The sequence below is a fragment of the Leptodactylus fuscus genome, chromosome 11 (assembly GCF_031893055.1).
Source record: "Leptodactylus fuscus isolate aLepFus1 chromosome 11, aLepFus1.hap2, whole genome shotgun sequence".
In the NCBI taxonomy this organism is placed as follows: Eukaryota; Metazoa; Chordata; class Amphibia; order Anura; family Leptodactylidae; genus Leptodactylus; species Leptodactylus fuscus.
In genome coordinates this window covers 13,015,700-13,028,793 of record NC_134275.1, presented here as the reverse complement: position 1 = coordinate 13,028,793, position 13,094 = coordinate 13,015,700, and the positions used below count along the sequence as shown (strand labels likewise).

At 47.9% G+C, this 13,094-nt stretch overlaps 2 protein-coding genes and 4 non-coding genes across 6 annotated transcripts; all 6 read right to left on the bottom strand.

The window, feature by feature from the left end:
- Positions 1-320: 320 nt before the first annotated feature.
- On the bottom strand, positions 321-4,912 carry LOC142184516 (sulfotransferase 1C4-like). Its single transcript, XM_075259411.1, has 7 exons — positions 4,751-4,912; positions 4,313-4,435; positions 2,730-2,827; positions 2,529-2,655; positions 2,137-2,231; positions 1,659-1,839; positions 321-585 (listed from the first exon to the last, which is right to left on the bottom strand). The coding sequence occupies exons 1-7, from the start codon at positions 4,875-4,877 to the stop codon at positions 473-475; spliced, it is 864 nt and encodes a 287-aa protein (XP_075115512.1). The 5' UTR covers positions 4,878-4,912; the 3' UTR covers positions 321-472.
- Positions 4,913-6,464: 1,552 nt separating this feature from the next.
- Positions 6,465-12,993, bottom strand: RPL7A (ribosomal protein L7a). The gene is made up of 7 exons (XM_075259822.1): positions 12,858-12,993; positions 12,629-12,778; positions 9,133-9,273; positions 8,874-8,953; positions 8,357-8,487; positions 8,101-8,170; positions 6,465-6,621 (listed from the first exon to the last, which is right to left on the bottom strand). The coding sequence occupies exons 1-7, from the start codon at positions 12,991-12,993 to the stop codon at positions 6,517-6,519; spliced, it is 813 nt and encodes a 270-aa protein (XP_075115923.1). The 3' UTR covers positions 6,465-6,516.
- Positions 8,236-8,310, bottom strand: LOC142185772 (small nucleolar RNA SNORD36). The gene has a single exon (XR_012711948.1). It is a non-coding gene; the product is annotated as a small nucleolar RNA SNORD36 (small nucleolar RNA).
- LOC142185771 (small nucleolar RNA SNORD36) lies at positions 8,673-8,745 on the bottom strand. The gene has a single exon (XR_012711947.1). It is a non-coding gene; the product is annotated as a small nucleolar RNA SNORD36 (small nucleolar RNA).
- On the bottom strand, positions 9,015-9,090 carry LOC142185770 (small nucleolar RNA SNORD36). The gene has a single exon (XR_012711946.1). It is a non-coding gene; the product is annotated as a small nucleolar RNA SNORD36 (small nucleolar RNA).
- Positions 9,340-9,412, bottom strand: LOC142185775 (small nucleolar RNA SNORD24). The gene has a single exon (XR_012711950.1). It is a non-coding gene; the product is annotated as a small nucleolar RNA SNORD24 (small nucleolar RNA).
- Positions 12,994-13,094: the final 101 nt, after the last annotated feature.

Below are 13,094 nucleotides of genomic sequence, written 5' to 3'. Positions count from 1 at the left end.
CACACCGCGCTTCATGAGATGAAATAAAATCATATTCACTCTTGTGGGCCAATTCCAGCGCACTTCAGCAACGTGCGGCCGAAATCTCAGGAGCAGCCCCTCACCCTTCGGCCCTCACCCTGCAGACCTCACCCATCAGACCTCACCCACTTCATGATTAGAAATTGACATTGGTAGCTGCAGCTTTTGGCACAAATGGTTAATAATGGCGTCCCCGGGATCTCCGGACAGTGACTCGCACCAGTTTTCTGACACTACAAATAAACATCGGTGGTTCGGGGGGTTTTTTGCTAATTTTTTAGATCTTTATTCTGTCAAAAAAATTTTTTTAAAAAGTAGTTGGTTCTGAAGAGGAGGAAAAAAAATGTACTGTAATTTACAGCCAAGACCACTGTAAATATAAGTAATACAAGGTCTACTCCTAATCGTCCCCTTCATTTCCAGGGTCACAGGTCGGTTTCCCCGTAGGTTTTTATTTAGGGTCTGGGAATTTGAGCGAGCAGCCGGCCATCTGTCTGCCATAATCCTCCTCAAACTGCTCATTCTGCAGGACGGTGAACTTGGTCTTCCAGTCTCCAACCTTCCCTGCCAGACAGAAGACAAGATGTGAGTGGCTGAAGATACTGCCTGACAGACTCCATATCCATGTGACCTCCTGTGACTGTCCTTTAGGCACCGCCCATATCCACGTGACCTCCTATGACTGACTGTTTTAGGCACCGCCCATATCCACGTGACTGTGCTTTAGGCACCACCCATGTCCACGTGACCTCCTGTGACTGACTGTTTTAGGCACCGCCCATATCCACGTGACTGTGCTTTAGGCACCACCCATATCCACGTGACCTCCTATGACTGACTGTTTTAGGCACCGCCCATATCCACGTGACTGTGCTTTAGGCACCACCCATGTCCACGTGACCTCCTGTGACTGACTGTTTTAGGCACCGCCCATATCCACGTGACCTCCTATGACTGACTGTTTTAGGCACCGCCCATATCCACGTGACTGTGCTTTAGGCACCACCCATGTCCACGTGACCTCCTGTGACTGACTTTTAGGCACCGTCCATGTCCACGTGGCCCCCATGACTGTTGGCATTGATCTCAGTAAGTAAGAGACGTCACACTCAGCAATGCAAGGGCAGGCCATTTCTATCCCCCTCCATACAAGGCCATATATCACAGTAGCTATGGATTGTAAAGGACGTTTTGGGTCAATAGACTTTCATCAGACTTGTATATGCGGATTCACGTCCTACGAATACAGCGCCATCTGATCTCCCTCCTAGGTACACAGTCTGCTGAAGGTCTATAGACTTCTCTCTCTACAATCCCTATGTACTCAGTTCGGATTTGTACCTATGTTATACGGATGGGCCATTTCTAGACACTTCTATGGTGATGAAATCCACGACCGTTGCACTGCTGAGTGTGAAGTCTCTCCGTGGGATGGACGGCTTGGACCCTATGTCACTACTCTTACGTACTAATGTGCCACCTCCACGTCCTTGTGACCTCCTGTCACTATTAGTACCGGCCCCTGCGTCCATGTCACCTCCTATGACTATTAGTCAGGTCCCGCCTGTGTCCCCATAATCTTGTAGGATCAGTTATGGGATGATGGTTAGGCTGGGGGTAGATGGGGCTGCCCTCACCTTTCCTCATGAACTTCGCCATGGATTGGTCAAGAATCTCCTTGGGAAAGGACGAATAATTGGCCATGGGGTTCTGTCTCATGTTTTGGAAAGAGGTAAGTCTTACAATCTTGCTGACTGTTTCCTCATGGAGATCTTTCCCCAGAAAGCGCGCCACCTTGACGATCTCTTGTGCAGGCGTCTGCAGATGGAGCAAAGTTAATAACCTTAGATATATGGTGGAACAGTAGCAGCAGAATGAATCATGAGAGTCGTGCAGAGCGGTGTGCGGCCCGGTGCTGGAGGCGACTGACTGGTACCTATAGGGGCGCAGACAATTGGGAAGGGGGGGGTCTTGTAGTCTGTCATTATTCACCCAGCACACATTACATTCTCATTACAGAGATCTGGACACCATTTTGCTTAGATGCTCAATGTAAAAGTTGTCTCCACTCCACCAGCAGTAACACATATTCATCAATATTCATCATCCTCTTACCTTCTTCAGATCCTCAAAAAATACATATAAGATATTGCGCTTCTCCTTCTGCTCCCAGAAACCTTTCACATGGTCGTACCAGGAGCCCCAGCCCACTGCGGGAAGAGAAGAATCAGAGCGGGGACAGAAGTCTAATAGGAACATCATCATATCTAACAACAATCAGCCATCACACACATATATCATCATCATCATTCATAAGTCATCACACTTCTATAACCTCAAATAAAATCATGAATGACACTTCTTGCTCTGAGATGTTGCACCTCCCCCCGTGACCCCACATCGCAGCGGAGCTCCTCCCCCCTGACCTCATAAGTGCACATCGCAGCGGAGCCCCTCCCCCCGTGACCTCACAAGTGCACATCGCAGCGGAGCCCCTCCCCCCTCACCATCTCCCTTCATAAATCGCTCCAGGTAGTCTTCCCAAGAGCCTGTCTCAGGATGGAACTGCAGCATTTGGTCGAAATGATAGTAGGAGATGGCGGTATCTCGGGGGTTGCGTGCCACATAGATAACCTGCAGACAGATACATGGTAGTCAGTTCTGGTGCATGTGTACAGTCACCTATAACATATAGGAAGGCTCCTAACCTTGCAATTGTGTTCCCAGAAAGATGGCGGCACCAGGTGCACAGGAAGGTGGCTCTTCAGGACCCTGGGGGACGGCATCAGATTCACCTCCTCTATTCCTGTAAAAAGGACATTACATATCACACAGGGAGGCTAATGTGGAGCGGAGGACCTGGCGGCCCGGACACGGCTGCCCGCCCTATACTCGCCCTATCCAACCCTTAGCTCAGCTCAAGTGCTTTTGGACATGCACAGGTTAATAGATCTGCTGAGATTTATGTAATGATCTTCCCAGAACACAACAAGCAAGAAAAGAAATCTCATCAACTCCACAGGTCACCAGATATCTGCCAAGATGCCTTCTCCGTGCCAAGGAGTTGTCAGGCAGGAACGCTTTACAGCCCACAGATCATTAACCTCAAAATACCCTGAACTATATTGTCTCATGCCAAGTCCGGCCAAGGGTCTGACTGAACCCACCTACTCCTATCTCTGGAGGTATAAGCAGGCCGCAGATTAGATCTTCATTGCCTTAAGTGGCTCCGATCCGGTGGAATCTGAATAATCATCCGTAATCTACTGTGTATGGCCAAGCTAACCCCATGGCGAAGCTGTAGGCCAGAAATGGATTAGGCATCAGGATCCCTCGCCTATCCCTCGTCTCATCTCAGGGCCAGCCATGACATGGAACGTAACTGAATCCTAAGCCTAACCCTCCCCCACCCCTGCTTAACGTAGGGACACCCCGGAGCTGGAGTCTGAGCCTATGTCACTCCTGGTGCTACCTGGTTAGCGTTCAGAAATACCAGGCCCAATTCAGGAGGTAACAGCCTGGCAGACTGCCCGCACCAGATCCCCAAACACGGGTTAAAGGGTGAATACATGTTGTCTACTTATACAAGGCCCCTAGGCGAGGCCATAGCCAAACCGGTTTATAATCCACATGATGTATTAAAGTGCCGCAAGTGCTCCCTACTCTGCAACACATTACATTGTATAGAATAGACCACTCCCTACTCTGCAACACATTACATTGTATAGAATAGACCGCTCCCTACTCTGGCACACATTGTATTGTATAGAATAGACCGCTCCCTACTCTGGTACACATTTTATTGTATAGAATAGACCACTCCCTACTCTGCAACACGTTGTACAGAATAGACCACTCCCTACTCTGCAACACATTGCATTGTATAGAATAGACCGCTCCCTACTCTGGTACACATTGTATTGTATAGAATAGACCGCTCCCTACTCTGGCACACATTGTATTGTATAGAATAGACCGCTCCCTACTCTGGTACACATTGTATTGTATAGAATAGACCACTCCCTACTCTGCAACACATTACATTGTATAGAATAGACCGCTCCCTACTCTGCAACACATTGCATTCTATAGAATAGACCGCTCCCTACTCTGCAACACATTGCATTCTATAGAATAGACTGCTCCCTACTCTGCAACACATTGCATTCTATAGAATAGACCGCTCCCTACTCTGGTACATGGTGTATTCTGTACACATAGGCACCATATCACACTGATCCCTACCCTAGCAGGTGGCATATATCCCTATTTTTGAGTTTCCCCTCCTCACCTGGTTGCATTAAGTGAAGCAGCTCGATGAAAGGGATCCGTTGATGGATTGGGGCTCTTCTGCAAATCTGCTCGTCTCCATTGTGCATTATTAGATCTATTATCTCCTGCATCCAGGTGGTGCCTAAATTCAGGAGAAGACCTCATTATTTCTGAAAAACGGGGAAAAAGATCATAAACTCTGAACCCCAAAAGTTTGCAAGAGATGCAGGAACAGAGAATAATTAAAAGCAAAGTTTTCTCTGCCAGAGTTGTGGGTGATGAAGCCGAGCACTCAGCCCTCCACATCCTAGCTGCAACGTATCTAAGCTAAGCCCCTCTACACAGATCACCCAGCAGACGCTGCCTAATATACCCACAGTAAGAGGACAGAGCAAGTACCCCAGAATATGCAGAGTTCCCCTGGAGTAGAGGAGCTATAGCACCTTGCAGGACTCACCGGATTTCGGGTAGGTATCAAGTAAAATATCCCCCTCTCTTGCTTGGAAATTCTGAATCTGCTCCCAGTTTCGGGCGACATCCTGCGCCAGGGCCATGCCCTCCACCACGGACAGCTTTCTCTGCATCTTGCCTCCGTCCTACTACAGGTACTGACTGAGCTTACCTCATATGCACTGCTTGTACAGACACCAGGCGGAGCCAGAAAACTACTCAGCAGCAAGTTCCAGGTCTGGGTGACCCGGGGCACAGCACAAATCCAGCCGCCCCCAAAAAACATGCCCACACACAAATACACAGCACCAAACCCCACAGGGAACACAGCCCCACTCCCTCTTCCCCAGCACTGTCTAAACGGCTTTGCATAAACTTAATATTTTGAGTTGCAAAGGGGAGGAACGGCTGACTGAACCCAGCAGTGTGCACGATGGCCAAGGGCTGATCAGGAAATGAACAGGCTCACGTCCAGATAACATGCAAGTTCCAGCGGTTGCAGACATCTTCACACCCGTAGAGCTCTGCCATGATAACTCAACAGCAACTCTTAGGAAGAGCCCAGCATAGGAAGTTAAACAGAATGATTGGTACCGGCCAGAACAGCCATCAATCATTGCCCAAACTGCTGCAAAACTGATTACAGAGATTTGCCATATCACATAAACACTCCCAGTATTGCAGAGGATGCAGCTTACACGTCCTTTAGTTTGGATTCTTTGCAGAGCCATGCTTGTAGACGTCTTAGATTCTTCTTTGTTCGGTCCAGATAGCTCCCTCCCCCCCCCCCAGTAGCCATAATGGGATATGGTTCCTATTGTGCCTTATCTGATATCCATGTGCCATAGCTATGTTACAACCCACCAGGTTCTGCTAATTCTACTAGTCCAAACTGGTCATTGACAATAGATTTGAACCAGAACCCCCTAGAGACACAATAGGGCTTTGTCCTGCTCCGATCCCACATGTAATAATCTGGACCCCGATAAGCGGATCGCACTCCCAGGACCCAGATCATTCACACGTCTTCCTTCTCAGAAAACACAAGGTGCAATATCACCGACAGTTCTTTGTCCTTCACATAAAGAGGTTTTCTGGCACTTCAGTCATCAATGTGATTATCAGGGGCCCCCACTGATCAGCTGTTTAACAAGTGTGACCTCTTCAACATACCTGTGACATCATATTTATTGGTCACATGGTACAGCTGAGGCACAGGCCTATGGCGCTGTATTCAGCAAAGAGGTGGAGGTCACCTGAACACTACAACCTTGTTAACCAGCTGATGTGTAAGGGCCCCAGGATTCAGGACCCCCCCCCCCCCCAAATACTGATGCTACTTATTCATACATTGGCTCAATATACAAACCCCAGTGTTTGTTCTGTGCATCAAATAAACAAAGTTTTCTAGATTCATTATGATGCAGAATTCTTTGTGCACTAGATATATACAGGCCCTCACGTCTGCTATATCGCGGGATCTCCACCAGTCTATTCACCTATAGCTGCTGCTTATTATTCACGATTCTTGTACCACGAGATGCCCCAACTTTACTTGTAGGATTGTTTTGAACTAAACTATTTCTATCCTCCCCACGGGTGTTGTGTAATCCTAGAAATCATGTACAGACAGCGGGGCCGGAGCGAGGAGGGGCTCAGACTAGGGCTGGGACTGACACTTGGCTGCCGCTTGCAACAATAAAGAAACTTTGCCAGACAAATTCAGGGATTTTCTTTATTATGTACAGAACACACAGGAGACGCCCAGTACATTTAACCAAGTTTTGTAGCCAGTTCCTTGGCCTTTGCTTTTTCCAGCTTGGCAATTCTGGCCACGGATTTGGGGCCCAAAATACCGCCTCCCCAGTGACGACGGATCTGTGAAAGAGAAATCAAAGGGTTACACAACAGCAATGACAGAAAGTTACCAAGATACAAGGTGGAAGCAGGCACAATTCAGAGAATGCACATAGTATGGAGAATCCCCCTCCCCAATATACCACTCAGACAGAAGGGATCAAGATCAAGGGACCTGGTGTCAGAACCAGCCCAAAGGGTTAGAGAAGATCCGACAAGTGCGACATTCTGCAGTCAAGTGGCCTGCTGCAATACCAGGCACAACCACTAGATGCGTCATTCACCTGAACTCTGCAGCCTGGGGGTGGGGCTTCACAATCACATGATCAATTCAATTAACCTAAGCAGAGGTAAATCTAACGGGGCTCCATCAGCAAAATTATTCTGTCTGAGCCCCACATATGCCTGAATAAGCTTTAAAAACTCCATTCTGGCACTGCTAATCTGATAACGTGTGGCTTATTTTGGCACTGGAAAAAAAAGCTTCCTAATTAGGAATCTTTTTTTGGAGCTTTTTTTGTAAAAACGGATAAAAAAAAAAAAAAGCCAGGCTGTTTTCCCCTCTTGTAAAGTGAATGGGCTGAAGAAACAGTGTTGCGTTTTTTCCGCAAGGTTTTTAAGAGTCGCTTATTTTTGCAAAAAAAAAAAAAAAAAAAAAAAAAGTGTGGTTTTCGCCTCCCATTCACTTCTATTGCTTTCTTCAGGCGGAAAACTCCTGAAGAAAGGTCATGTCGCTTCTTTTTCTCTGCTAGCAGACTACATAGACTAACGTTGTATGGAGAAGGATTATGACGTGGATTCCGCTGTCACAATCCTCCTCCATGTCCCCGTGTGAACTAACCCTTTAAGTACTAGTCACTGAAAGGGGTAATCAGGGCAGTCACACTTTAAAGGTGGGGCTCACACCGGTCCTAAAACTTTCCCTTACTCTAACCTATCAAGAGAACCACATATTGCAAAAAACCTCTCCATGTTTCCTCCACACACTTCCAGGGAGGGGGGAGAACCACACAAAGCCCCATGCACCTGTCCCTGCCGCTCACAACATGGAGTCCTGTCCTGCTGCCTGTGACACTGAGCAGCCTCAGAGAGACCCCGGAAAGTCACAGGTAGTGACATCACAGGCCCTTCATGAGGTCACTGGCCTCAGTGGTCACATGTGGCGAGAACTTCCACCAGAAGACAACAATGGACCGGACCACACTAGGAGGCACCGAAACAAGGAGAGCAATTTTTTTCTCACCACCCCCAGAGTAACTTTTTGACCTGGACACCCCCCCCTTTAACCACATTAAATTGTATAGAAACCACAACTAAGGTTTTTGGCAAGCAAATTTCTATTTGTCAATGGCATTATTTTGGGGTGATCGCCTTATTTAACCAAGACTAACTCCCCATTATTAGCAATACCCACTTTATATCGGTTACGGGTTGTTTGCCATTGCACCATAATCTGAGCTAGTTTAGAGGAACCATCTAGCGACCCCTTCCCCATCTCACCTCATCGTGTCTGTCGTTGTAGTTGGTCTTTACAGCCTCCACCAGTTTGGAGAGGGCGCCCTTATCCTCTCTACAAAAGAAAACAAGGGTTAGCTAAGTCAGGAACCTTCAGTCCAATTGTACAGCAGACGCTCCGCAGCTCAGGGTTAAAAAGCTCTTGACAGCCACACGGTGACATTCAGGTGAAGAAATTCTTAGACATCATGGCCGAGAAGCCAAAAAAGCTCAGAAAGAGGAAACAGTAAAGCGGACTTACGGATTGACTTGTGTGAAGGCGATGCTGGTGCAGGTCTTCCTGTGGACGAGGCGGCCCAGTCTGGCCTTGCCCTTGATAATGCAGTAGGGGACTCCCATCTTCCGGCACAGAGCAGGCAAGAAAACAACCAGCTGAAAGACAAGAAGAGCGTAAGCCAGGAATAGAGAGCGCGGCGCTAAGGCTGGTGCCACAAACAGGCCACAAGGGTAAAGCCCAGGGGATAAACGGGGTAGCCATAAGAACACAGGTCAAGGCAATGAGCGCAGACCAAGGGTTTGGGCTACAGGAAGTAAAGGCCACAAAAGCAGAACTGGGAATTGCTCAGGGTTAAAAAGCTCGGATTTAATCTTCATAGTGAGTCAGGTGAAGAAATTCACACATCATTGCAATTCACAGACCCTGCCTGGAAACAGAGTGGCCTTCCACAGCCCAAATCCAGCCACCCCTTAGGAACTCTAGTATTCCATCCATTATCTAACCATCACCCCTCCAAATAGTCAGCACATTGTTCACGCACCTCAATAGGATCCACATCGTGAGCAATGACAACCAGCTGGGCCTTCTTGTTCTCCACCAGGGTAGTGACCGTGTTCACACCTGAAAGAGAAACTCATCAGCTCTGCTCATCTCAGCCACGCGCTCCGCTCTGGACAGCGCCATTGCTCAGGGTTAAAAAGCTCGTGTTTTGTTCCACACAATCAGCTTCAGGTGAAGAAATTCTGACATCATTGCAATCTGTAGCCGGCCACCCCTCAGCCCCATGTTCCCCCACATACCTGCTCTGACCACTGGAGGTCTCTTGGTTGGGACATCTCCTTTGCCAGCTGCCTTCTGCTCAGCCCGGGCCAGCAGCCTTTTCTTCTTCTCCTGCTTGGTCTCTGGTCGGTACTTGTGGGCCAGTTTGAAGAGCTGAGTGGCTGAAGAGACAATGTGTAGTCAGTGGGGGAGGGGGGAGGTGAGAGGAGAGAAGAGAACAAACTCTGTGCATCAGAGATCTTGGTGGAAGATTGTAATCACAGCGTCTCAGATAGCAAATATTAGACATCATCATGTGCACAGAACCTCAAGGAGAGACCCCTCTGCTCCGGGGCGGCTTAAACCCATTGGTGGGCCCAGTGCAGGAATTTCAGACGCGGCCACCCCTCCCACCATGGGGACCCCAAAAGAAAACCTAATCCACATTAAAAAAAAAAAAATGGTAACCCCACAGACTATAATGAAGTTTGCTGGGTTTCTTCCCGAAAAGGGCTAAAAATATATAATACAATATACAGGCCCTGCACGTATACACCTGTCCTGCTCACAGCTAATCGTTATAAGGGGGGGTAAGACTGCAGACTTATAAATAATGTCCCCTCATAACTAATAGCCTTTAACTTTTACGTGGAACTATTATTTACAAGGGAGAACTAGGAGGGGAAAACTTATTTTTTAAAGGGGTTGTTTATAATATTCCCCCATTGTAATAATAGTTCATCCCTTATAATAGCCCTCCTTAAAAATAATAGTCCCCCCCACTATAGATGTCAGCGGATTAACCCGATGTGACCTCTGACACCAATTCCATAGATTTGCATCCCTGCCAGACCGATCGGAGGCATTAACTCTTCCGGCGCCGCCATTTTGCCAGTGATCGCTGGTGCCTGGAGCAAGCTGGACCAGCTGGCCGGTCTGCAATCTCTTTCTTTTGCAGGCTGGTCTATGCAGCCTGCAAAAGAAATGATTTTTTTGCAATGAATTAGCACTGTAATGCATTGCATTAGTGATCAGACCCCCTGGGGTTCAACACCCCTAGGGGGTCTAACAAAAAAAAAAATATAATTATTTTTTGCATTTAAGTATTAAAAATTCAAATCACCCCCCTTTCCCTAGAACACATAAAAGTAGTTAAATACTGTGAAACACATACGTTAGGTATCCCTGTGTCAGAAATCGCCCGCTCTACAAAGCTATACAAATATTTTTCCTGTATGGTAAACCCCGTAGCGGGAAACATAATCAAAAGTGCTAAACAGTCATTTTTTCCACTGTTTTCATTCTGATAAAAATGTGAATAAAAAGTGATCACAGCAAAAGCATTTCCCGAAAATGGTAGAACTAAAAAGTACACCCGGCCCCGCAAAAAAAGACGCCCTATGAATCCCCGTACACGGACGTATAAAAAAAAGTTACGGCTGTCACACTTAGAAAAATATATTTTTTTAACACAGTTTTGGATATTTTTTTTTTTTTTAAGGGGTTCTTCAGGAACGGCCTCTTCCTGAGTCTTCTTCTGGCACGGGCGGTCAAACTTCTAGGCCTTGGGCAGAGCCGACTGCGCATGCCCACACGAAAATGGCCGCTTACTTACTGTGTAAGTAGCCATTTTTCTTGTGGCCTGTGGGCAAGCGCAGTCGGCTTTGCCCAAGGCCTAGAAGTTTGACCGCCCGTGCCAGAAGAAGACGCGTGAAGAGGCTGTTCCTGAAGAAGATGGAGGCAGCGCTGGAGAGTTCTCTGGCAGCATTGGGGACGCCCCGAGTCCTGCGAGAGAATTCATTTGCATACCAATGAAAAAAGATTTCTACTGAACGGCGGCGCGGGGAAGATATCTAATGGTAGGAAAAGAAGAGGCTTTCTTAAGGCTATTCCTACATACCAATGAGAAAAAAAAAAAAATAAATTCGATTTTAGTGGTAGAATCCCTTTAAACTGAGTCTGTCATTTGAAAAACTCATTTTCAACTAAAGGCCCATTGGAATAGTCCTTAAAAGACCTTTCTACCGCTCCCGTTACTTCTCCCCGCAGTTTCCTCAGGGTAATTAGGATCACTGAGCACGGAGGATGTTCCCCCAATGCTCTGAGCACCCCATGCATCATACCCATTCACCATCTTGCACAGGCCTCACACCAGCGTTCGGGTCCCCGTACTTAGGTTTCCGTCTTCTGCCAGCAGAAGATGGAAACCTATCAGACATTGTCCAACTGTGAGTGCTTTATGTTCTCCACGGCGAAACAGGGTTTTTTTTTTTTTTTAAAAAAACCGGACACAAAGTCCTGCACGTCTGACTGTGTTCGGTAAAAAAATAAATAAATAAATAAAAAGATGTTTTCGCCGCAGAGAGCATAAGATGCTCATGGCCGGACACTTTCCAAAGGGTTTGAAACATGACTGCAGGTTTCCGTCTCCTGCCCAGTTTCAGACACCCCGGGCGCAGATGTGAACTAGCCCTGACACTGTGCTGTACCCATCTAAAATCTTGAGCCAACTGCACACGGCCAAGCGGCCATTTTGTGGTAGTCTGCTGCACAAGCGTACTTGTGCTCATATGCTCAGCTCTCCAGACCACCACAAAATGGCCGCTCAGGTACGCACAGCCAGCTCTGCCCAAACCCGGAGTGGCAGAGCCAATTGCGCATACATGAGGTTTTAGATAGGTACAGGTAGGACGCTGGGGAACACCCCCGCTTCTTCGTGACCCTCGTTAGCATACCAGAAGAAACAGCAGAGAGAATTGAAGAAGTAAAGGGAGGACTAGAAGGGCCTTACAAGGACTAGTCCAATGTGCATTTAGTTGAAAATGAGTTTTTGCAAATGTTAAGACTCCTTTTAAGCTCCTAAGTTGGCACAAGTGCGTGTCCTCCCCCAATTTCACAGAATATAGCATGGCATCATTATAAAGTACAATTATGTCCTGCAAACAATAAGCCGTCATGTGACACTGAACTGAAAAAGTGGATAGATTAAGGCTCTTGGAATGTGGGAGGGGAAACAAAATGTGGCTTGGTCCTGATGGGGTTAAAGGGTAAGAGGTAGATTGTTCTTCAGCCACATTGGGCCCAGTGTGAGCTTTGTTGTCTCACTACAATGTCACCACTACTTGTACATTGGGCTGCACACATTCACTTAGACCCCCTTTGATCCCGGGACAATATACTGCCACACCTCCACGCCTTGTACTAGCTCGTGTATGTCTATTAGGCCCAATTGTCCGGTTTCCCAGTGATCAGAGGACGGGAACCTAAAGCCTCCCTGTGATTGGAGCGCCGGTGCGACCAGGGGGTGATAGTTCTGACAACCCCATAATATTAGCCATGGCGCCGGTCACTCGAGAGCACCAGCTCCACATTCACAAGGCAGCTTTAGTCAGTATTTTGGGCCCGTCCTCCTGATCACTGGAGGACCCAGCGAGCGACACTTACCCCTTGCCCTGTGGAGAGGGGCTAAGTGCCCATAACAGGACAACCCCTATAAACCGTGCGGTGAGAAGTTACTGCGGCCCCTCCTGCACTCACCTGTCTGACGATCCAGGGCCTGCGCGAACTGGTTGATTGCAGGCGGCACTTTGAGACGCTTGTACAGAATGGACCTCTGACGCTGCAGCCGGATGTAGCGCGGCCATTTCACAAAGCGGGTGAGGTCTCTCTTGGGTTGGATGTCCTGACCTGCATAAGGTTAAAGAGGGGTTACTCTGGAAACGCATGCCCACCACAGCTGGGATTGTCTATGGGCAGTGCCACTCACCAATGCCAAAGTTCTTCGGCCTCTTCTCAAAGAGCGGGTTCACCACCTTCTTGGCCTCAGCCTTCTTGACAACAGAAGGGGCCGGAGCCACCTTCTTCCCCTTGGCCTTCTTTCCTTTAGGCTGTGGAGACAACATACATGACCTTAGCACACAAAATCACCCCAACAACACACGTGACAACACACATGACCTTAGCACACAGCAAATCACCCCAGCAACACACGTGACGGGGCAGC